The sequence below is a fragment of the Carettochelys insculpta genome, chromosome 17 (assembly GCF_033958435.1).
Source record: "Carettochelys insculpta isolate YL-2023 chromosome 17, ASM3395843v1, whole genome shotgun sequence".
Lineage (NCBI taxonomy): Eukaryota > Metazoa > Chordata > Testudines > Carettochelyidae > Carettochelys > Carettochelys insculpta.
The window spans coordinates 32,499,420-32,523,714 of NC_134153.1; the positions used below are offsets into that span (position 1 = coordinate 32,499,420).

Genomic DNA, 24,295 nt, shown 5'->3' on the forward strand with positions numbered 1-24,295 from the left:
GTTGCAGGATCTGACAGAATTGTGATCTAGGTGCGGGGGGAGGTGGGTCAGAGGGTTTGGGTTGTGACCTGAGGCATGGGATTGGTGTGCAGGGTCTAGGAGGGAGCATATGGGTGCAAAAGATGATTCTGGCCTAGAGGAGGGCAGTAGGAGCAGGTTCAGCACCTGGGAGGGAGTTAGGGTGCAGTGCCAGAGGCTGGTTCTGGCCACGGGCTGCATACCTACGCAGCTCCTGGCCAGCAGCAATTTCAGGCAGGCTTCCCTGCCGGCCAGCAGCAATTTCAGGCAGGTTTCCCTGCCTGCTAGCAGCCTCAGTCCACTGGTAATTCCATGCGTCTTTCTGCGCTAGAGTGAGTGTATGGCGGGCTTCCCCCTGCCTTCAGCAAAATTGCTCTTTGGAAACTAGCCAGTGTGAGCTAAGAAATTGTGTTGCACTGCCTCTGTCCCCAGCAAAATCTCTCAGCTCCCATTGGCTGGTTTCATGCACTGCCTGGATTTTGCTGGGGAGCAGGGGCAGCAGCCAGAGCTTTCCCCCACTTCGTAAGCCTAGGAGCCGACTGCAGGCTCTATTAAAAGGCTTGGCACACCAAATGTAACCTGTGGGCTGTATCTTGCCCATCCCAGTCTGTGCAGATGTGTTGTCATTTTTGCCACAAAAAGCCCTGTGTGTCTATTTACACCTTCACTGTTTTTGCAGTCAGAATTGTGTGATGTAGAACAGTGTTTCTTAACCTACATTCCGTATCTGACACTTTTTTGATATCATACACTGATGGTATGTATTTTCTGTTAGTAAAACCAGATACAATGGTATTTCATTGCAATGATTCCTGGTTAAATTACTTCATTTTGATTGTGCTCTTTGGGTTTTTTTGGTCTGATAGCAGGGGCTTTTTGTTCTGTCTTTTTTTTTTAAGAAAGTTTTCATTGGTGTTCTGCTTTTTAAAAAAAAAGAAAGCTATTGTTTGGTGTTCCATGGTCTCAATGTTTTAAGGAACACTGATGTAGAAAAGGCCATAGACTCAAATAATGGTGTCATTTGTAGTTTGTGACACCTTAGTGTTTTCCCCTTTGTCCAGAAGATCAATGGCGAAATAAATGAAATTGTAGGGATTCTAGTACAGACTTTAGCAAGGTCATTCTTTGTTTTCTAACCCATGATTATATTTCAGGAGTACTTAGTCTCCTAGTAGCTTCCTGTGATGGACTTTGTCATTCAACGAATTCTAGTAGCCACTTTAACAGGAAATTACTTGTTTTACTTGGCAATGCCATGTGGGTCTGATCCTCAAGTCACACAGTACTGGGGCTCAGGAAGCCTGAGTTTTAAACCTGACTCTGCCATTAACCTGCTAGCAGGCTTTGGGCAAGTCAGTGCCCTTTTCTGTCATCAGTTTTGCCATCTGTAAACTGGAGATTCTGACCTGTTTCACAAAGGTAGGAATCATCAGGTCTCCTTCTCAGATGTATTGACTTGGTTTGCCTCTGGGTCTGAGTCCCTCTGGCTTGAACGGGTTTTTTGTTGTATGTTACTTTTGGCTTTGCAGCGTCATTGCCATGTATGTCTTGTTGCAGTGTCTTTGAGGGGGAACTTTCTGAGACCATCCCTGTTGTTCACGCTTCCATTGCAGGATGTCGGATCATTGGCAGAATGTGTGTGGGTAAGTCATGTACTTAAAGCTATCTTTGTGGTGTGCTCTTAATGGGGATTGGAGCTGAAACAGGTCATTTCATAAGATTTTAAACTCTCGTACTGCAGTGTAAGGAAGACTCTGATTCTGTAACTGGATCTGCCTAAGAGCCACCTGTTCTACTATTGAACAGGGGTGGTAAGAGTTTGAGGTTCCAGCTGTGACAAATAAATCTTCATAGGGGAGCTTCAGATATAGCCCTGGGAACCTGATGGCGATTTTCTTCTGACCTCTGGCCAGAAGAGGTTGTTTGAAAGTACCCACGTCTGGGGGAGGGGCAAAGGAATGGAACTGGAAAGACTTGTTTCCAAAATTAAAATATCTGTCAATCTGAGAGAAGACCGTGTGCGGCGGGTGGAAGAAGGTAAGGGGTAGAGACTCTGTCACATAGATGTTGACTTCGGTTGTGATGCCACTCCTTTGCAGCATGGAGTGACTGTTTCACGCAGGTCTCTTTATGGGTTTGGAGAGTTGTGTGGTCAGTTTTCTCACTGATAAATCTGCAGGAAATACCCTGCTTTGGGCGGGGACAGAGCGGGAGTAGTCATGTAGCACTTTAAAGACTAACAAAATAATTTATTAGGTGATGACCTTTCATGGGACAGACCCACTTCTTCCGATCATAGCCTTACCAGAACAGGCTCAATGTGTAAAGCACAGAGGTCCAAATATTATCAAGGTTGGCAAATCAGATAGATAGAAGAGCAACCCTCATCCCCCTCTTCCTGCTCTTCTAACTTGCCAACCTTAATAATTTTTCTGATTTGTCAACCTTGATAACAATTTTTGGACTACTGCGTTTTACATATTGAGCCTGTTCTGGTAAGACTATAGATCTGAAGAAATGGGTCTGCCCCATGAAAGCTCATCACCTAATAAATTATTTTGTTAGTCTTTAAATTGCTACATGACTGCTTTTTTGTTTTGATAGAATACAGACTAACACAGCTACCTGTTACTGATTTGTTGGGTATTAATGGTTTGGCTGCAGCATCTAACCATTACAAATAAATATGCAAGAGCAACATTCCTCCTCATTTACACATAGCCAGGGATACAGCAGGACACTCATAGGACACTCATCTGCTCATAGGAATAAGGGGACTTTGAAGTAGCCGGGGTCCTTTCGAAAAGGAGCCCTGTCTGGATGAGCCGCACGGTGGCGAGCCACGTCAATTTCGAAGTGCTGCAGCCGCCCGCATGCTAATGAGGCGCTGAATATGTATTTCAGCGCTTCATTAGTAAAGTTCGAAAGGGCCATTTGCATGGCCATTTCGAAGTTTTTGGCTAGTGTAGACACGGCCAAAGGTTTCCACTGCTCTCACATGCAATTTCTGTACTGACCCCGGCTCTTGGTGCTGGCTCGTTTTTTGATGGTAATTTTGCCTCAGTCATGCTGACGACTGTATGTTGGAGGTGGTGCTGAAGAGACCAGAAGCCAAGTTGTTTGAAGGTTAGGCAGTGGACAAGCTCAGCAAGTGAACGTTTTCAATGTGGTCTGAACCAGAGCTCCTTTTCTCTCTTAGGAAACCGACATGGGCTGCTAGTCCCAAGTAGTACAACAGACCAGGAGCTTCAGCACATCCGCAACAGCTTGCCAGACTCAGTACGAATCCAAAGGGTGGAGGAGCGGCTCTCAGCTTTGGGCAATGTCACCACATGCAATGACTATGTAGCACTCATCCATCCAGACCTGGACAGGGTAACTGACTGTTTTGTTCTTGTATCAGTTCAGTGAAGATCTTTAAATCAGCTCTGTCCAAGAGCTAGACCTTATAGTTACTGGGGATTGGTTTGAATGTTTCCAGTTCATGCCAAGTAACAAAAGGCTGCATGTTAATAGCGCTTTGCAGGCTGAGCGCCTGCTTTACCTGACTTGTCGTTCTTCTCAGCAGAGGAATGACAGAGTTGGTTTCTGCATTAAAAGGCTGTCTCGAAATTCAATTTTGACTGCCCTTTGTTCCCTTTCACTAGCCCTTGTTTACAGGGCAGATAAGAAGACAAGCTCTGCCTTGAAGAATTCAGAATCTAGTGTTCTGCGCACTGGGACTAATGGGGTTGGTGAGAGGCTAGCAAGGCTTTAGCTGTATGAATGGAGAAATTACTCGTACGTCTTTGGCAGGAAGAAAAGCACCATGCAGATACAGGGGTGTCTCAGGCTAGAGGGAAGGCCACACTGAAGATGATGTCCAAGTGGCAGGCCTTGTGACAAGGGTGGCAGTATTAACTGCAAGGAAAGGGAGGGTTTTTGTTGAAAATTGCAGAGTTCTTTTTTGGCCATGTTGAGCTTATGCTGACGCCGTGGGAGCTCTGCAGCATAGGTTGAGGTTTGAGATGAAATAGAAGATGACAGGCTTGGAGTGACAAGGTGGTTCTGTGAGGAATCGTATTGTAGGGATGATAGTTGAAAATTCGTAGATTCCAGGGCCAGACGTAGCCCCTCTGATCATACTGGCTGACCTGGAGACCTTCCCTAAAATAACTCTCAGAGCAGGTTTTAAGGAGAACATCCGATCTTAATCTAAAAATTGTCAGTGATTAAGAAAATAGTTCACAAGGTTGCTCTCACCATTAACAATTTGGATCATATTTCCTGTCCATTTCAGCTTCCAAGGTGACAAAGAGGATCATGGTTGACTGTATTGACGGTGGTTGGCCACATCAAGTAGGATTTCTTGTTGGCCCTAAGCAGCAGGTGTAATTAATAGAGCCAGTAAAAATCTGAGCTCTCAAAAATCACAATAGGTGTTTGCAAGTCCCCTTTGGCAAGTTTTCTTCAGTGCATAGCTCTGTTCCCAGCTCAGCTCACTTGGGATTTTTACATAATGTTCTGAGATAATGGTAGTGGCAAGGACACGCTCTTCTCCTTTTCTATACTGTAGGAAACTGAAGAGATCTTGGCGGATGTGCTCAAAGTGGAAGTCTTCAGACAGACGGTTGCAGACCAGGTTCTGGTAGGAAGTTACTGTGTTTTTAGTAACCAGGGAGGACTTGTGCACCCAAAAACTTCAACTGAAGACCAGGATGAGCTCTCCTCACTGCTGCAAGTCCCACTTGTGGTAAGGCTTTGTTGGCTTGTGCTTTCTCTCACGGTTCCCACCCCAGAGTCTTCTGTCTGTTGGAGAGATTTTACTCTTCACAACTGTATTGCGTTGCAGCCTCCATGTTATGTTTTTCTCCCAGTGAATAGCTACTCTGTCTCTTCCAGCTCTTATCAAGTAGTTGTAGAGTATAATTCTCATGACTTGTCAGGTTCACTGCTGCCCACGTGTAAAGAAGCTGTGTGCTGTTCCTGCCATTGGGAGACTCAGTAATGCCCCTCTCCTCTTCCCCTCGGGTAGCTTACCAAGTCTGGGTGTCACCAAATGCCCAGCTTCCAAACCCTCCTATTTCTGAGATGCAGCTGTGTGTTTCAGTGTGAACATCTCTGGCAAACAAAGCTGGGGTAGTGAAATAAACGTCATGTGAGATCAAGCTGAGCACTGCTGTGATCCTGTGCTGAAGATGACCAGCTTTCACAGTTTGTGATGTTTTCATGGTCATGAATTTGGCTGGGTCAGAGTGGTAACTTCCACACATGTAAACAACTCTGCAGACACGCTTTACAGATTCTTTGAGATGTAGTGTGGCTAAGTTAAGTTTTTTGATGGGCAGCTTTAGAGATCAGGCATCTGATTCTTAGCACTCATACAATACTAGAAGTATATGGCTGGAAGATACCTGAGGAGGCTATCTACCCAGCTCTGCACTGAAGCACGGGCAAGTACATCTAGACTAGCCTTAAAAATCTACAATGGTGGGGATGCCACAGTCTCCCTTGGAAGCTAGAAAGTTTTTCCTAACATCTAGCCTAAATCTCCCTTACTACGAGCTACGCGGATTACTATCTATCCTGTCTTCAGCAGACATGGAGAAGAATTGATCACTCTTTAACAGCCCTCAACATGACTATTGTCAGGTCCCCATGCAAACAGCCGCATTGGATCACACCAAAGGCCTGTCTGTCTCAGGCGTCTGCAACCGAAATAGTGAGAGGAGCCATTTTTTCAATTTCATCTACAAAATCAGTACTTCAGGGTCTGCAATGCATGTGTCTGAGACAGGCCTTAACCATAACACCAAACTACTTTTTGTAACCCCTGTTCTAAGAAGGAGCGGAACCTCTGTTCTAAGAACAGTGCACACACAATGAGTTGTACCAGTTAGAAAGTTTGTTACTTTCACCCATGGGTTGGAGAGCAAATGAGGATAAGGCAAACGGTGCACCTGGGGATAGGCTCTTAAACAGGAAGAAGCAGTGTTCGCATCCACCCTCCACGGTGCCCCCACCCCCCCCCCCCCCCGACCCCCATCTCCAGGCTTTACCTTGCTCAGCCCCAAACCAGACCCCTCCTCCCCAACACCACCATCCCCAGGATTAACCTGCCCCTGGGACTAACCCTTCCATGGTACTGGCTTCATTTATTGTCAGCATGTCAGGTGCAGCATCATGGCTGGATTGCAGGCAGGATGGTGCGGGGCAGGGGAGCCTTGGCCCCAGGGAGTGAAAGCCTCTTACCCCAGATCCTGCTGCAGCCAGCAGGATGGTGGCGGGGGCCCTTCTAGGTGGCAAGAGATCACAGTGTACAGGAGGTGGAGCTGGCTCCCTAGAGCTGTGCTGAGAGCACAAGGCAGAGGGAATCTGTGCAGCCAGTCTTAAAACAGCCCCTTGCGTGAGTTCCAGCTGGGAAAGAGCACAGTGCGGCTGGCTCCAGCCCTCCCAGCACAGCCAAAGGAGACATGAGTGTTTAGATGGTGAAGAGCCTACACCAGGCAGCCACATGCGCCCAGCAGAAGAAGGGCTGGCAGCAGTTCTGCTGGCAGGGGTGAACTGAGCCACACCCACCAGAGGTGGCTTAGGTAACGGGCAAGTGAGGGACTCTGCAGCTCCCTGCCCTGCTGCCACTGAAATAATGGAACTAAATATAATTGGTTTAACATCCAGATCCCTCCCGCCAGCTGTTAAAGCTCCTGTTTCAGCAGCAGCAGGGCAAAGAGCCACATGAGGAGGGGCAGTGGCAGTGCCTGGAGCTGCAAATGACTCCTTAAAGAGCCGTGTGCTGCTCCAGAGTGAGAGGTAGCTGATCACTGGTCTAGCCCAGTATGCTGTCTTCCAGAGCAGATAATCAAGTGGTTCATTCCCAGGTTATGGCAAACATTGATAGGCCTGTCCTCCAGGAATTTGTCTAGTTCTTTTTGAACCCTATTAGTCTTGGTATTCAGAATATCCTCTTTGCAGCACTCCCGCCCACCTCCTGTCATCTTTCTCCAAGACTACAGATGGCTTTGCCAGAAGTAACTTTGACCTTTCAGTGATATGAGACCTTGCTTTGAGTCTGTGGAAAGTGTAGACTTACTAACACCAGGCACTAGACATCTGACTTAACCCACTGACTTCTGGATTCCAGCTGAACACATTGCCTAATCCAAGAGGTACTTTGGGAGAAGCAGCAGTCTCCATCTCCATGTGCCATCTGATAGCTGTTCTGTGCATGCAGACCAAAAATGAGAATTTTGTGAGATGTGCATCTAGGGTTGGTCTGCAGTGCCTTCCTGTGTGTGTGTGTGTGTGTGTCTGTCTCTCTCTCTCTCGTTGGTCTCTTCCTGTCTTGCACTGGAGAGAGAGAGAGAATGTGTGTGTGACAATCCTGAGTGGCTAGGACCCATACTAAGTAACATACTGTTCTTCTGTGCCCCCCACCCTACTCCCCAAAACCAAGCATGCAGGCTCCTGCAATCAGTTCTCACATGTAGGTTGCTGCTGAGCCCACATGTGGGTTTTGTTACAGGCGCCTGTCCTGGCTCCCACAAAATCCACACCCACCCTGAAGCTCTCCTTCCTGGTAGTATTGTAAGTGCTCACGATTAAAGCCGCTTTGCCCCCACTGCAGTCGTTCTCACCATCGCATGGATGCTGTAGAGTTCATATGGCTTTGGCACGAGGCTGGCAGGGAGTGTAACTCCCCCATATGATTCCATGGAACCTAGTGAATTGTGAGCCTAGAGACAGTGTGTTAGACCTGGCTCTCTGATTGCACCCAGGATTTTTGTGCTCTTCACAACCCTTATTGGTAGCTAGGCTGGAAGGGACCACTATGATCATCTAGTCGGAGCTTCTATATAGTAGAGGTCAGAAATTTCACCCCCCAATTTTTGCATCAGGCTCAGTAACTTACATTTCAGGTAGAGCAAGCGTCTAAGAAAGAGACTTTCTATCCCAAACTAAGTCAAGTCAGTGACGCAGACTCCGCTGCATCTCGTAGTGGTGCTGCTGGCTGCTGGCTTAGTAACTCCTACTGTGACAAGTCAGTGACGCAGACTCCGCTGCATCCTGTAGTGGTGCTGCTGGCTTAGTAATGCTACTGTGACAAGTCAGTGACGCAGACTCCGCTGCATCCCGTAGTGGTGCTGCTGGCTGCTGGCTTAGTAACGCTACTGTGACAAGTCAGTGACGCAGACTCCGCTGCATCCCGTAGTGGTGCTGCTGGCTGCTGGCTTAGTAACGCTACTGTGACAAGTCAGTGACGCAGACTCCGCTGCATCCCGTAGTGGTGCTGCTGGCTGCTGGCTTAGTAACTCCTACTGTGACAAAAGTTGCACATTCTTTCCAATTGGAATATTTTAACTGCAAATTCCAGGCACTGGATCTTGTTCAGCCTTTCTCCTCTAAATCAAAGAGCCCTCTGCTACCAGCCACGCTCTCCCCCAAGCAGTTTATTAGGTAGTCTGATTAAATCACCTTTTAATCTTCATTCACATTCACATAAATTCAAAAGAGCAAGAACAGCAGCACTGAGTCAGAGCAAAGGCCCATCTAGCCCAGTGGTGAGCAATCTGTGGACTCCATGCAGCCCACTGGGGCTCCCCCACTGCCAACAGGCACTCTGGCTGCCCCTCTCCCCAACACATCTCTCGTGCACTAGGGCACCGAAACACGTCCCCCCACACACACACAAGTGAACTGGCATGCTGCAAATCAGTGATTCATGACATCCAGCTCGGGGAGGAGCTGGGATGGAGCGCCGATGGATGGTTCACAGCATTCCAAAAGCCCAGGGAGGGACGGGGAGGAACAGGTACGTGCAAGGCTCCAGTGCACGAGAAGTCTCAAAAGCTGACACCTTTTTTATGTACATGTTGACCAGGACTGGTCCCAGGACAGACCCCACTGGAAGCCATGACTATTTATCCCTCTTCATTCTCAAAACTGGCCATTTATTCCTACTCTTTGTTGCCTATCTTTTAACCCATGGGAATTGCTTTGTCTAATTGTAAGGCAGGTTTTTCCCAGGCCACGGCTCCTTCTTGAAGGTTTTTACTGGTATCCAGAAGTGGTAGTGTGCAATGGTAATACCATCTCCTTATTCCCCTGATTATGCACCCATAGATCATTATGTGCTGTCTTAGCCACTGCTAAGGGAGACCAGTCCAGCTTCCTTCCTTAGTCATCTTTCCCACATGCCTGCGATGGTTGCGTCAGTGTTGGCACAATGTAAGGCAAGCAGAAAGCGTGGGCTCTGATGGGGTCTGGGAGTTGGCTCACTGGAGATAAAGCATGCTCAGTGCATTTCATGGTCAGAAGTTTATAGACATGGCTACTAAAAGCAGTGTAAATGCATTGTGAGATACGAAGATGATGGTTGGCTTTGATAGATTTAGTCATGGGTATTTTTGGTAAAAGTCAGGGGAAGGATGCAAGTAATAAACAAACATTTGTAGGAGCCCATAGTCTGTCCCCAACACTTACTATTAGAAACATCGAACTAAATTTCATCTGCTCCTAGGGCCCCAGGGGCCAGTGGCTGACCTCTGCTCCAGCAGTGGGACCAGACTCTTCCTGGCTGCCAGCTGCTCTGAGACCCCACAGGACTGCTTCTCCAGTGCCCCTGGGGCTGCTTCCAGGACTCTTGATGCTCTGCTAGCTCCTGTGGCCACCATGCTAGGTCGCCTGAGGAGCAGACAGTGCAGCTGGCTTCAGGGCCACTTCAGCAGCGGCAGCACTGGGGCTGCTGCAGGCCTGCAGTAGGAGTCACAGCATCCCGTGACAGACTTGCAGCCTTACTCACAGCCCCGTAAAATCTGAACGTATTCTCATAGTGAGATCAAAGGGCGCTTCCCCCGGTGCTAGCCTGTCAGGCTTGCTCCTGCTCTGACTAGTGGAGGCATTAGAGCTTGCAATATTTTCCCAAGCTTTTCAATGGTCAGAAGTGTTAGAGGTAGCGTTAATCTGGGGGATGCTACTATTTCTCCTATTACAAATGTGTATCAGTTGGCTAGTTTGGGTAAGGCACTTTCATAAATAGCACTGTGCTTACTACACAGGTTCCTGGTTATTTAAAAGAACCAAGTGTGACGGTGTCCAGTTAGGTAGAAGGACATAGTTGAACCAGTATGATCCATACAGGTCTGCTTATGGATGGTACCCACAATGAAGAACGACCATGATGCAGCCCAAAAATGTGTCCCTGTTTCTTATCATGAGCGGAGATAACATCTTCAGAGAAAATGGTCTTTCTCATCTTAAATCAGCATCACCACTGTGGTGGCACGGGTTTTAAATTGATGAGTCTGCTGGATAGGCTGGGCTGGTTCCCTTCCCAGGTGATTAGGAAGGAGATTAAATATGACTGATACGCAGTCTATTGCTGTCACTGTTACGTTGGTCTGATTTCCTTCCCCACGCTCTTTTGCCAGGCTGGGACAGTAAATCGTGGCAGCGAGGTCATTGCTGCAGGCATGGTTGTGAATGATTGGTGTGCCTTCTGTGGGCTAGACACAACGAGCACAGAGCTATCTGTTATTGAGAGCATCTTCAAGCTGAATGAAGCTCAGCCAAGTACCATTGCTACCAGTATGAGAGATTCCTTGATTGACAGGTAGGTTGGATCTTGTACTGTGCACATGCATCTTTAAAACTTACAAAATTGTTCGCAAGCCTTGCAAGCCCGGGGTTGTTCTCCAGAAAGTCAGTTCTTTTTGTCAGCTTTCTTTGAAGTCTTAATTTTGCCAGAAATTAAAATAAAAAGATAAAAGTATTATTTTCATTAATTTTCCTTGTAGCTTTTTCTGTTTCACTTTCATAGGCATGCTTAAGGCTCCTGTTACCTCTATAATATTAGGCTGAGAACCTGCTAATTCTCACTTTTTAACTAGTTCCCTGGCCCTGTCCTCGGTTTTCACATATTCCTATTGAAAATTTAGTGTATGGGTTGAAATTTTCCATGCTTGTTCTATAGCATTTGAAAACCATGGCTGCAGCTGTGTTAGATTTTTCCTTTAAGCCTGTATACGTACATGTGCAGGCATAGTTAACTAGTGATGTCAGGGGGGTGTGACATAAAACATAACTTTTAAATGGCTGGATTGGTTTTCTTCAAACTGGGCTTCCATTTTGGGTCTGTGAGATCTGCAGAACTGTCCGAGTTTAAATTCCGTGCATTCATCCATCCCAAGACCATATTGGCTGGTACACTCCAGCCCTCTTATTTCCCTAGTTTGTATGAGTGAAGGTTTTTATCCAGGTTAAAGTGGTGTAAGACCTGAACCAATTACACAGCTGCACTTATTCCATCAGTGGTCATAATAACTACCATTGTCACCATATGCTACTGCTGGTGCATGAGCACCTACTGCGAGACATTGGAAGGTTTTTGCAGTGCAGATGCAGCTGTATAACTTGGGACTTGATGTTCGCTAATTGGACCTGTCACTGTTTGAGGGCTGACAGGCACTTCAGTGATGTGAGAGTAGAGGCTCTGCTGAAGATCTGGGATTTCTCTGCTGCCTTAATGGTTTTTAAACAATGTACTTCCTAGGTGTCTGTGTGTAGTTTCAGTAGGGGACTGGGTTTCTTCTTCTGGCCTGAGTGTGGGAGATGTGTCATGGTATGCCACGTTCCTGCCTTTTGGTAGCTATATGAAGTTTAAAAGGACTCAAAAGGCCCTATGAAAATTAATTTTCTAAATGAGCTAGAAATTGACAAAGGCTAAGGCCCAATCTGTTTACCTACCCTGCACATTACAGTTGTAATTCCTTTCAGTACTTTTGATTTATGTATTGTCACTTTCTAAGACTCCTAACCCTTAGGGCAAAAAGCTAGTAAGTGAAGAGATACCTGCTGCCCTCACCTGTTCTCCTTTTATTAAACCTGGTTTCTCTTTCCCTTGTAGCTTGACATGAGAAGTGCTGCTCTGACCTTCCGGCTCTGAGTGAGGAGCAGAGTGCCAAGGTGCCATCTCATCTGTTTTCTGGGTTACAGCACCAGCCTCTCTACTCTCCTTTCTGTGGCCCTGCACTGGATGCTACATAACCAACATTTTTAGTATTCTGTTAGTTACTTCCTGCTACACAAATCTGGTAAATAACATGAATGAGTTACAGAGATACTATCCCTGGCTGCCATTTCTTAATCCTTTAAATGGTCACAGCACTGCAGAAATCTATAGCTGTAGAGCTTCTCTACTTGTGAAGCTAAAGCACAGAGGTTTTTCCCCACTACAAAGGGAAATGGTTTTCTGTTACTCAATGGCTACATCTACACTAGCCCCAAACTTCAAAATGGCCACGCAAATGGCCATTTCGAAGTTTACTAATGAAGCGCTGAAATGCATATTCAGCGCTTCATTAGCATGCAGGCGGCCGTGGCACTTCAAAATTGACACGCCTTGCTGCCGCGCGGCTCATTCCAACAGGGCTCCTTTTCAAAAGGACCCTGCCTACTTCAAAGTCCCCTTATTGATGGGAATAAGAGGACTTCGAAGTAGGCGGGATCCTTTCGAAAAGGAGCCCTGTCGGGACAAGCCGCAAGGCGCGTCAATTTTGAAGTCCCGTGGCCACCCGCATGCTAATGAAGCACTGAATATGCATTTCAGCGCTTCATTAGTAAACTTCGAAATGGCCAGTTGCGTGGCCATTTCGAAGTTTCGGGCTAGTGTAGACACAGCCAATATTATATTTAAAAACACACTTAAAATGGCTTTGTGAAAGAGCATCCTGCTTCATTTCTCCTGGTGCTAGATGGTTCTTCCCAGACCACATGGCCATAGCCACCTTTGCCCTGCTGTAGCCTTACGTGAAAGATCTGAGGTTGCAAACAAAGTTTGCGGCTAGGTCTGGTACCTTCTGAACTCAGCTGCTCTCTGGCCCCAGCTATATCCTGAAGCTGTCCCTTTAGAGTGTGGAAGTAAGTGTATCAAAGGGCAAGCAGGTTCTAGTTCTGCTTACAAACTCAATTCTGACTCACAAGGAACAACTCTTGAGTGATAAGGAACCAGGGGGTAGTTGGGGCTCTGAAAGCAACAGGTGCCTATGGGCATCACATTGGAGAGAAGAGACCAAGTGACCCTGTCTCAGCTGTTTTGTTCACATATCCTTCTAACACAGGAGCAATGGGCCCCTTCCCCCAGTGTAGTAATGAAGTGGTGGGAGAAAAGGAGCCTTTGATTCCCTCTGGGAACTGATGGGCAGGATCCCCTGGGAGGCTAATGTGAGGGGAAGCCGTTCAGGAGAGCTGAAGTCTGTTACGAAAGATCTTCCAAGTGATCCCCATTACAGTAGCTGCAGTTAGCACAAATGGCTGAACCTGGCTGTGGAACTGAGCTCTGCTTATCACCAGAGCTGTGTACTAGGGCTGCTCCTTGCACCTTTGGCATACTGGTTTTGGTGGAAGCAGAAAGCTGGCCCATGTTCTCCACAAAGCATACTGCTTACCCACAGACATGGTTCTGGCTTGTCCCAGTGCCAGAAGCAACAGGGCCTCCAGCTGTGTCCTGTTTGATGCCTGCTTTGGCAGGTATTATCTCTGTTGGTGGGGGGGTTTTATGGCCCCTGTGTGCACCGATAGCAGCACAACCTTTATCAGAAAGACCGAAAGATGGGAATTAAACTCTTGTTATTGGACCTTGCACCTGGAGCCATAGTCTGAAATGCTTGTGGCCGTGGGGCTACTAAAGAGGGGGTATAGTAAGTGTAAGGTTTGCAGTGCAATTTTGTGGTTAGATTGAGTGACCATGAACAAGATTAATCTTTCTCTATGGTCTCCTGCAATGCTATTTCTGAGCCTGCCTGTCTTACCCCAGTTGGGCTAGTGCCTTGTGTGTGTAAAAATGGGGCATGCCAGAGCAGGGAAGAAGCTGAATATGGATTTAATCTAATGAGCTTCCATTCTATGAAGGTGCCATCAGCATACAATAGCCAGCCACCAAACTGAACCTTTACTCAGGGTAAACAGGGAGGAGGTGTTGCCTTGTATATTAAAAATGTGCACACCTGGATTGAGGTGGAGATGGATGCCCCAGACAAACATGGTGAGAGTCTCTGGGGTAGGTTAAAAGGGCTAAAAAACAAGGGTGATGTCATGATAGAGGTCTATTACAGACCCCTCAGCCAGGTAGAAGAGGTGATGAGGCTTTTCCTAAGCAACTAACAAAATCATCCAAAACACAGGACGTGGTGGTGATGCGGAACTTCAGCTATCCAGATGTATGTTGGGAAACTAACACAGCGAAGCACAGACTATCCAGAAAGTTCTTGGACTGCACGGATGACAATTTTCTATTTCAGAAGGTGAAAAAAGCTATGAGGGGGAAGCAGTTCTAGATTTGATTTTAACAAATAGGGAGGAACTTGTTGAGAATTTGAAAGTGGAAGAGTGCTGGGGAGAAAGTGACCATGAAATCGTAGAATTCATTATTCTAAGAAATGATGAAAAGGAGAACAGCAAAATAGAGAAAATGGACTTCGGGAAAGGAAATTTTGGTAAACCTCAGAGAGCAGGTAGGTAACATCCCATGAAAAGCAAGAGTAAGAGGAAAAAAAACTCAAGAGAATTGGCAGTTTTTCAAAGGGACATTATTAAGGGCCCAAAAGCAAGTGACACTGCTGCATAGTATGGTAAAAGCCTGCCATGGCATGACCAGGAGATCTTGCATGATCTCAAAATCAAAAAGGAGTCACATAAAAAGTAGAAATTAGAAGAAATTACAAAGGATGAATATAAGCAAACAATACACGTATGAATGGGCAAGATTTGAAAAGCCAAGGCACAAAATGAGCTCAAAGTAGCTAGAGATGTAAAAGGTAATAAGAAGACATCATATATTAGAACCAAGAGGAAGACCAAGGACATGTTAGGACCACTGCTCAGGGAGGAGGGAGAAACTATATCAGGAAACTTGGAAATGGCAAAGTTGCTTAATGACTTGTTCGTTTGTCTTCACCAAGAATTCTGATACAGAAATGCCTGACATAATGAATGCAAGTGGGAAGAGGGTAGATTTAGAGGATAAAATAAAAAAAGAACAAGTTAAAAATTACTTAGAAAAAATTAGATGTCTTCAAGTGAGCAGGGCCTGATGAAATGCATCCTAGAATACTCAAGGAGCTGATGCAGGTATTGGACCCTTTAGCTATCATCACTGAAAAGTCCTGGAAGTCAGGAGAAATTCCAGAAGACTGGAAAAGGCCAAATCTAGTGCCCATATATAAAAAGGGAAATAGAACAACCCAGGAAACAACAGACCAGTCAGTTTAACTTCTGTGCCAATGGAGCAAGTCAGTAAGGCCTTCATCTGCAATGTCTGGAAGACGATAAGGTGATAGGTAACAGCCAGCATAGGTTTGTGAAAAACAAATCATGCCAGACCAATCTGATAGCTTTTTTGACAGGATAACTAGTCTTGTGGATAAGTGAGAGGCAGTGGATGTGGTATACCTAGACTTTAGTAAGGCATTTGCTGTGGTCTTGCATGATCTTATCAATAAACTAGGCAACTACAACTTAGATGGGGTACTGTAAGGTGGGTGCATAACGGGCTGGATAACCATTGTCAGAGAGTAGTTATTAATGGTGTGATGGCATACTGGAAGGGCATAACAAGTGGGGTTCTGCAAGGGTCTGTTTTGGGACTGGTTCTAGTTAATATCTTCATCAACAATTTAGATATTGGTATAGAGCATATACACTAAATTTGCAGCTGATTCCAAGTTGGGAGGGGTTGTTGCAACGGCTTTGAAGGATAGGGGCAGAATTCAAAATTATCTGGACAAACTGATCTGAGGTAAACAGGATAAAGTTTAGCAAGGACAAAGTACTCCATTTAGAAAGGCACAATCAGCTTCATGCATACAGAATGGGAAGCAGCTGTCTAGAAAGGCATATGGCAGGAAGGGATCTCGGGGGTCATAGTGGATCTCAAGCTAAGTCAACAGTGTGATGCTGGTGCCAAAAAGTAAAACATGATTCTGGGCTGCATTAACAGGTGTGTGGTAAACTGCAGCAAGGGAGGGTTAGCTTAGCTATTGGGGAAAACTTCTTAATGATCAGGGTTTGCTAAATACTGGCCTTGATAAGCTGGGGAGGGAAGTGCCATTGCTGGAGATATTTAAGAGTGGGTTCAGTGGACACCTATCAGGGATGGGGGGTAGATCATAGTTTCCCACTCTAGGGGGCATGCCCTGGCCCACTCCAGGCAAAGAAAGACCCGGCCTTTGTGTCCCACTCTCCGCCCCTGCCATTTTGCATGGGGGAGGGGGGTGGCTGCTATAAAAAGCAGGCAGCTGGCAAAGAGCCATATGGTGCAAGCTGCCTCCTGCAAAGGTGGGGGTGGGGGGGCTGGGAGAGGTGCATGGATCAGGTGGGGGGGCGGGGGCTGGTGGTGCCTGGCTTTGTGGGATCAGAGGGGCTCAGGCAGCTGACCAGCTTGTGGAACTTGAAGTGCTTGGGCAGCTGGCCCCAGCATTACAGGGGTCAGGCGGCTTGGGCTGGTGGCTGGCCTCAGCGGCTCACCCTGGCAGGCAGGTGGCTGGCCCCAGCAGCGTGAGGCTTGGGTGGGTGGCTGAGGCAGTTGGTCCCAGCACTGTGGGGCTCAGGCAGCTGGCAGGCAAGTGGGTGGCTGGCCCTGGCCGCATGGGGCCCGGGTGGGTAGCAGTGCAGGTCTCAGGCGAGTGGGTGGCTGTCATGGTCAGCGCTGGCATGGGCCTCATATAGCTGGTCAGCTGGGGCTGCAGCTAGCACTCACAAGGGTGCCAAGAAGAACTGCTTATTTTTAATTTTGAAATAATATTTTTATAAACACATTTTTGTATTTATTTTAATTACAAGTTGAATTTTTTTGTTACAAGGGGGTTGGCTGATGGTAAAGAAGAGGTTGAGGGGGGCAGTATCAAAAAATCAAAAGCCAGGCATGATGCCAAAAGTTTGGGAACCACTGGTCTAGCTAGTGCTTGGTCCTGCCCCAGGTTTGGGAAACTGGCCTTGATGACCTCAGGAGGTCCCTTCCAGCGCTAGTGGTCTGTGATTCCCTGACTGTGCTACTTCCATGCAGTGAATGACCTCACAGGGGGCTGTACTTCCCCCTATCCTCTGAGGGGGAGCTGGGTGAGGCTATAACCTCACAAAGAACAAGCAGCAGCTTGGCACTCTGGAGCCTAAGCAGCTTTTTAGGTTTTACCCACAGAGGCTAATGGCCCAATGAATGTGCTAGTCTCTCTGATGCCTCAGGGGTGCTTGTTATTTCCCACAGCCTGTGACTCAGGAGGGAAGAAGGTAGTGGGACTGACAGAGGTGCACTGAATGGGGCTGACCAGTGATGCGAGAGACCTGCTGCCCTCCATGGACTGGCTGGCAGCCCTTGGCTCTTGTCGCATCAGTATTCTGATTCCACAAGGGGAATGATGGCACTCAAAGATTCTTCCCCTAGTGCTGGCATGTTCAGGACCTGTGGAGCATGGATTCAGGTTCTCCTGCTGTCCCCTCAACGCGCTGTCCCCAGTTGCTGTTTGGTTATTTTCTCAGGGGAGGCGGATTTGAAGCTGGAGTTACTGTCACTGATCTTTCTGAGGCTTTGCTCTCACCCTTGAATACTGCCTCCTTGGCACAATACACGGAACACCCTCAGCGATCCCCTTAAACCTGGGGGTGGGTAAAAAACAATCTGCCAAACTTCTGGATCCACACTGCCACTGTCTTACAGTCCAGCCAGACCCACAGGCAGGCTACCTGCCTGCTGTGCCCTCCCGCATGCTGGCTGCAGGGGGTCACGTGGGTCTCTGCACCCCATCTGCATCAGGGTGGGGGGCAACTTTGTGTTAATAACCCTAGCCTTAAACCAAGCTCCCTCTCCCAGCTCCCTGCCACCCATTTGTGTGGCTCCTGTGTCTCACCACTGAACAGTAGATCCAGCTGCTAGTTCTGTCAGGGTGCCATAGCTCACCAGTTCCTCTGATTAAATTAGGCTTGGGGCAGCGGAGTATAATACCCTCCTTCGCTCTCTTTGGCTGTGGAAAAGTCAGGTCTGTGAGAACAGGGCGGAGACACACTTAGCCAACACTAATTCCCCTTCAGGAACTGCTCCATGAGGTGACAGTGACATTGGCAATCTTGCCTCTCTGGGGCTGGCTTTCAGACTGACTGCAAGTGATTCTGTGCTATGTGTGACTTGCTGAGACACCAGACACTGTCCATCAGAGAGGCACAGAAAGCCTGCATGTAGTGCTATCACAGCAGACCCCCTCAGGGAGCAGACGTTCCTCCTAACGGGAAGCGTATGAACACCATGATGCTGCAGTGAAAAATGAAAAACCTGTCATGTCAACTGCCAAAACAGCAAGAACCTCCAGCACAGTTGCTACCAAGAAAATGAAAGCTGTCAAGCAGCCAAAGTTTATACCAAGGGGACAAGGAAACCCCAGGCTGTGATACAGCCATACATGAACACGGTACCAAATACTTCAGCATTCACCCCTCCCACTGGTAATGATCCCAACAAAGGCATTATGCACTTCAGTCACAGACTGGTGCAACAGTCAGTTTCTGTCATACCGTTCTGAAGCCAGGCATGTCACACCAATTCCTATGTCAAAAAGCCTCCTCCATCTCATTGGTAGTGGAGTCTTCCATCTTCAACACTGATGGGACATCAGCCTCTCAGGGATCCCTCTCATTAACATCTACTGCAAGAGGCGGCGATGCCTCATAGCTCTAACAGCAGGAGAACCTATACCACCTGACCTGCATCTAAAGAAGTGGGTCTTTGCCCGTGAAAGCTTATGCTCATACATTTCTGTTAGTCTATAAGGTGCCACAGGACCCCTCGTTGCTTTTGCAGATCCAGACTAACACAGCTACCCCTCTGATACTTTATCACCTGAGTACAGTGGGAGGGGGATCTGTTCCCAGGCTTCTCTCACACACAAAATAGCTGGAAGCTGGAGACATATCCTCGCTCTACACCAGATAAACACATTTGTGAAACCACAGTGATGCAAAATGGTCAGACTAAGCACCATAATCTCAGTGTTACAAAGGGACGACTGGCTTGCGGACGTCAATTTCTAGACCACACGTTTTTATATATCCATTCATCCCGCATCAGAAAGCTCTATGATTTGCAGTAGGACAGGACCATTTCAAATACAAAGTCTTACCCATTGGCCTGTCCACTGTGCCTTGGATGTTCTCAGATGTAATAGCTGGAGTAGCTGCCTACCTATGCAGGAAGAGAGTCATGGTATTTCCCTAGTCTGACACTTGGCTGTTGAAAGCAGCAACCTTGCAAGCAGCCATAGACTCCATCGAATGCACAGTAACTACTGAGCAGACTTGGCCTTCAGACACACATACAGAAATCTACCAATGCCAGCCCAGCACCTGGAATTTATTGAGACAGCCCTCAGCTCTCAAGTTAATTGCCTCCCTACCAACAATACATTTTTTTTTTACTATAATCACCTTAATCTCCAAGGTGCAAACAGCCCACAAGCATCAGCCACACCATGCTGTAAATTCTAGATCACATGGCTGCCACAACCTTCATTGTCCAGGAACATAAAAGTGGAAGAACACTAACACCCTCTTGCTTTCTTCCCACTCTGCCTTTGTCATCATAAATACTTCTCACCTGAGCCATGTGCTAAAAGAAACAAGTGGCACAAGCAGCAAGAGCTCCCTTCCTGTTCAACTCACATTGTCCATTGGTGGATGTGATACAAGTGTTTGCTTCTGCCATCATCAGCTACACTGCAGTGAAACTCCACCTAAGGCAGCAGGCCCACCTGAGGGTTAGGCACCACTTGCATGAAAACAGGGCACAAGTGATGTGCAAGGGGTGTTGGGTGGACTCTGCACAGGACAGAACACCACTTGCAACGTTATCTGCTGGCTCCATTTTCTGTCCTAGTTATTTAACATGCTGTTTGGGTCCTGGCCTGGACAGCCAGAGGATTGGCACCTTGGGCTAGGCCATGACACACCAAGCTTTCACCTTTACAAAGGCGAAGAGCAGAGACAACAGCTCCCGGAGAAGGAGCTTTGTCAAAGGTCAGTACCCAAGGTCAGGTGTTTACCCAGACCTTGTGTGTGTCTCAAACCCCCTCAGAGCTGCACTAGTCATTGTGAAAATTAGCTCGCCCACCGGACCTTGGGTGTGAAGAGGCAGGTGAAAATGAAAAAGAATTTTCAAAGTTAGATGATGTTTTCCAAATTCAGGTTTTAGGCACAGGAGTTCTTAGTTTATCCAGACAATTTCACCCAACTCTAATGAAGGTCCCCCTCCAAACAAGCACTTTCATTCTCTTGGAACTTAAGATGCAAATTTCAGAATCTGGTTAGACATGCCTCTTCATTTGTCTCCAGAATCCTGAGACAAAACACAGCAGAGTTGGCTTGCTTATTATTTTAGTAACAATTTATATATCTTGCTTATTATTTTGGTAACAATTTATTGTTTGTGATTGATGGGAATTTCAAATGGTGGTAATATGACATTTAAATATTCATCACATGAGAGGTTCCTAAAGCAAACACACATAGGGCTGTGTTAACATTTGGGGCGTGTATTGGTCGGTGTCTTATAGACTAATCCAACTGAGGAGTTGCTGTCACTCTGGCTGGGTTGAACTTAGGGCCACACACAATTACCTCCGCCTTGTGCTGTGTGCCAGCATCAATAAATTATGAATGTACAAAACATCTGACCAGCAGGTATTGGAAAATTGTACCCAGGTGATTCCCTGGTTCTTGTAATAAACTAAAGATCTTCCAGAGTGGTTGAACATCAGCATGTCTTCTCCTTACAATACTGAACTGTTCCTGTTTCAGATCTTTACTTATTTTAATTCATTTGAGACAACAGTAAGAAACCTGGTCCATTTCAAGGTGGTTAGCTACACTGGTAAATGCTGGGTTTCACAGAGAGCACTGGGACAGGGCATCAAAGAAGCTTTCTCGAGTCCTCTGAAAACCATTTAAAGGAAATTCCTCTTGCAGTCTCTGACACGCAGACAGGGGCCTGTGGAGAATGGCACAGCAAGACAGACACATGGTTGAGGCAGTAAGAAGGAACGAGGCTCCACTCTGCAAGATCACCTCTGTATTTCCTGCTTCATTCAGGCCCAGAATTGCCACAACTCATAAAAAGTCACTTGAGCAGTTTTGTCTGGTGGACTTCTGACCTCATTTTGTCAGCGCAGAGCTGAACTGTGGAGCTGAATGTGTCATACCCATTCCTGGACAGGTCGTTTGTAATAGGTAACATTTTGCTGCACTTCTTTGTTTTTAAACTGGAAAATTGTATATACCAAGACAAGGATACACAGAGATAAAATGCATGGGATCACTACTGCAATTGCATTTACAGTGCTAGGCACATCATTGATTGTCACCATAATATCCACATCATCATGGGGGAAGCGTCTCTCTTTGCTTTGTTCAACTTCCTTTTGGTTGCAGCCCATCCAATCTTTGAGGATCGATCTGGGGTAGCCTGGCTCCACACTCAGCCTCTGGTTATCAAACTTCCAGTATTCCTTCCCTTTGTAGAAGTAAGTATAAACTAGGAGACAAAAGAGAGAGCATTTCATTGCATGACATTCAAAGACTTGCAATCAGATGGTGCAAGGCAATGCTGAAAAGCATTGCGCCTGAAGTCATTATTTCTCTGTCAGTGGTAGGAGGCTGGCAGAAAATGGTAGCAAGAAGAACATATACACATCCCATGGCAAATTTGGAAATCAAAAGGCAATTTTGTGATTTTAGAAGAAGAATTCTAAACAAAGCATTCAAGGGCAAATTATGGCATACTAAAGCACCACAAGCATGCCTGGATGCACTGAGGGACTTCCTCCAAGTTACAAAAACATTCAGATCAGGCACACTGGGATTCCCAAGCTGTAGCTAAACGTGGTAGGCAACGAAACTCACTTGGCACCTACATTATTGCAGTGAAAGTTCCTTAGGTGCCAACGTTCGTGCCTCTGAGCATGGGTGCTGCAGGCCACACCAGTCTGCAGGATACCAACCAGAAAGAAGATCCTCCTCCTCACGTGCTTGTGAGGCCCAATCTAATACGCGAGCCCAAAGCTTGCTACTGAATCGGCTCCCTACAGGCAAACTTACCCAGGAGCGCCCCAGGAGAGGAGCCCCCCTCATAACTGGGTGGGGTGCTCCAAGGGGCTGTGAGGATCTCCACTCCAGCCTGCAGAGGAGAAGGGACCTGCTCCTCCCAGGCCTGTAGCCTAGTCACAGGGCATGCGATTATTCTGTGGGGTCCTCCCTCCAGCTGGCCTGCTGGAGCTGTTCCACTGTGAATGCATAATTTAAAATTGCCACTAGAGCAGGGGATGGGATCCTGGATATTCCCACTCCCCACAAGTGCTCTGCCCACCAACTACAGTTCATCTATACCCATTCTGGCAAGCTCTGGCTCAATGATTATTTCATTAGTTAGCCAACAATGGAAAAGCTTAAGCAAGTGATACAGAAGGAGACCCTCCCATTGGACTGTCCCAAACCTGATGGGTGACAGGTTTCTGTTCAAATCCCCCCACCAACACACACACCCTTCACGAGAACCCCAGTACATGTAAGGATAGAGCGCCCACGCCCTCTGCCCCACCTGCTAACACAGCATGGGCACCATGCCCTAAGGGAGGGCTCACAGCTGAGAACAGGGAGGCGCCGATCTCAGAGGAGGCAGAGTGAGTAGCGCCCAGGTGAGCGGCTGCCTCGCTGTTACGAATCCTGTTCTGAGGTGCCTGTTTCTTCTGGCTCAGTGCACAGGGTGCAGGCACCTAACACAGCCTTTGTGAAGCTCAGTAGTTTTTCAGGCACCTGGAAGTTCAGTGTAGAGATTGCAGCATGTCCCTTTGGGAATCCAGCCCTAAGCAACCAGCCTCTGTGGCCACTGATGTCAGTACAGTGGGTTGAGTGCCAGGGCCTGAATGTCAACTCAGTAAAACCATCTGAAACAAACTGGCCCCAAGCTAGGGGCACTGGCATTAGTCTGATAAACACATGCACTGATGGGTGATACGTACAGCCTTCTTTGCTGAGAAAAGCTCCTTGCGGAGCCCGTGGGATCCCTCTCCACACAGTGATGGGCTTTGGGTAGCCAGGGTCAGTCGCTCTCTTATCCTCGTTGTAGCGCCAGTACCTGTCTCCTTTGAAGAAATAGGTTTTGCCTACTGGCTCCCATCGTAAAGCTGTGTCGATGCCTTCCCGGGGCAGACAGCTTCCCAGCTCCACCAGGCCATGCGGGTACCCAGGCTCTGCTGTCACCTCCTTAAAAACCCAGTACTTGTCTCCTGGGGAGGACAGGAAAAACGCAACACAGTGACTGAGATGCTCACACAGCCTGCAACTGACCTGCAGGGCGGCACACAGCCCGGGAGGAGCTTCAGGCCTGTCTCTTGCCAGAGTAGTTACAACTGCATCCCCAGACTGGACCCACAAGCGTTTATGGGTTGGCTGCAGTGCACAGGCTGGTCAGATGGGGTAGTTCGCCTGGCTTCCAGCCGAGAAAAGAAGAGGCAAAGGGAAGGCGAGAGGATGAAGAGCAAAAAGAGACTGAAGAAACAAATAGGAGGCGGTTGAATGCCTGGCCTCTCTCAAGAGCCAACAACCATGTCGGCGGTCTCCTGAGATGAGCCATGTACCACACGCTGCCAGCGGTGTATGGCACTGCTATGAATGGAGGGGAAGGAGGCTGGTGGACTGTATCTCCCTGCATCACTTCCGAACAAGCACAGCCAGCACCCTGGAATTGCTTTAGTCCCAGATAACTTCTGGTAGACACCAGTGTTGGGGCTGTTGAGTAATCACAGGTAACTCAAGCCATCAACTCACAAAATTCATTATGATTCAAAAAATTTAACACGATTAATCAATTTTAATTATACTGCTAAACTAGAGAATACCCACTGAAATTTATTAAATATTTGAGTTGTTTTACTAACTTTTCAATTACAAACCAGACTGTATAGTGCTCGGTTTATATTATTTGTATTACAGTACTAATATTTGACCTGCAAAAATGATCAACAAAAGAAACATTATTCTTCAGTATATCTCATAGAAATACCGTAGTGCAAATTCTTTATCATGAAAGTTCAACTGACAAATGCAAATGTGTGTGTTATATAACTGCACTCAAGAACAAAACAATGTAAAACTCTAAAGCCTGCAAGTCTACTATGTCCTGCTTTTTAGGCGTTGCAAAGTATTTACATGCCAGATATGCTAAACATTTGTACACCCACCCCTTCATGCTTTGGCCACCTTTCCAGATGAC

General features: G+C 47.1%; 2 protein-coding genes across 4 annotated transcripts in view; one reads left to right on the forward strand and one right to left on the reverse strand.

The window, feature by feature from the left end:
* The window catches only part of EIF6 (eukaryotic translation initiation factor 6), a 13,446-nt gene extending 1,333 nt beyond the window's left edge, over positions 1–12,113 (forward strand). Inside the window, exons 2-6 of the mRNA XM_075011371.1 lie at positions 1,576–1,661; positions 3,218–3,393; positions 4,574–4,750; positions 10,425–10,606; positions 11,900–12,113. Of these exons, the coding sequence (XP_074867472.1) occupies positions 1,576–1,661; positions 3,218–3,393; positions 4,574–4,750; positions 10,425–10,606; positions 11,900–11,909 (631 nt within the window). The 3' untranslated portion in view covers positions 11,910–12,113. The remainder of the gene's footprint in view (positions 1–1,575; positions 1,662–3,217; positions 3,394–4,573; positions 4,751–10,424; positions 10,607–11,899) is intronic.
* A 4,284-nt stretch (positions 12,114–16,397) lies between these two features.
* MMP24 (matrix metallopeptidase 24) overlaps positions 16,398–24,295 on the reverse strand; it is a 62,235-nt gene continuing 54,337 nt past the window's right edge. For all 3 annotated transcript variants that reach the window (XM_075011542.1, XM_075011544.1, XM_075011543.1), the window contains 2 exons: positions 23,043–23,309; positions 16,398–21,559 (listed from right to left, as the gene is read on the reverse strand). In XM_075011542.1, the coding sequence (XP_074867643.1) occupies positions 21,222–21,559; positions 23,043–23,309 (605 nt within the window). In that variant the 3' untranslated portion in view covers positions 16,398–21,221. The remainder of the gene's footprint in view (positions 21,560–23,042; positions 23,310–24,295) is intronic.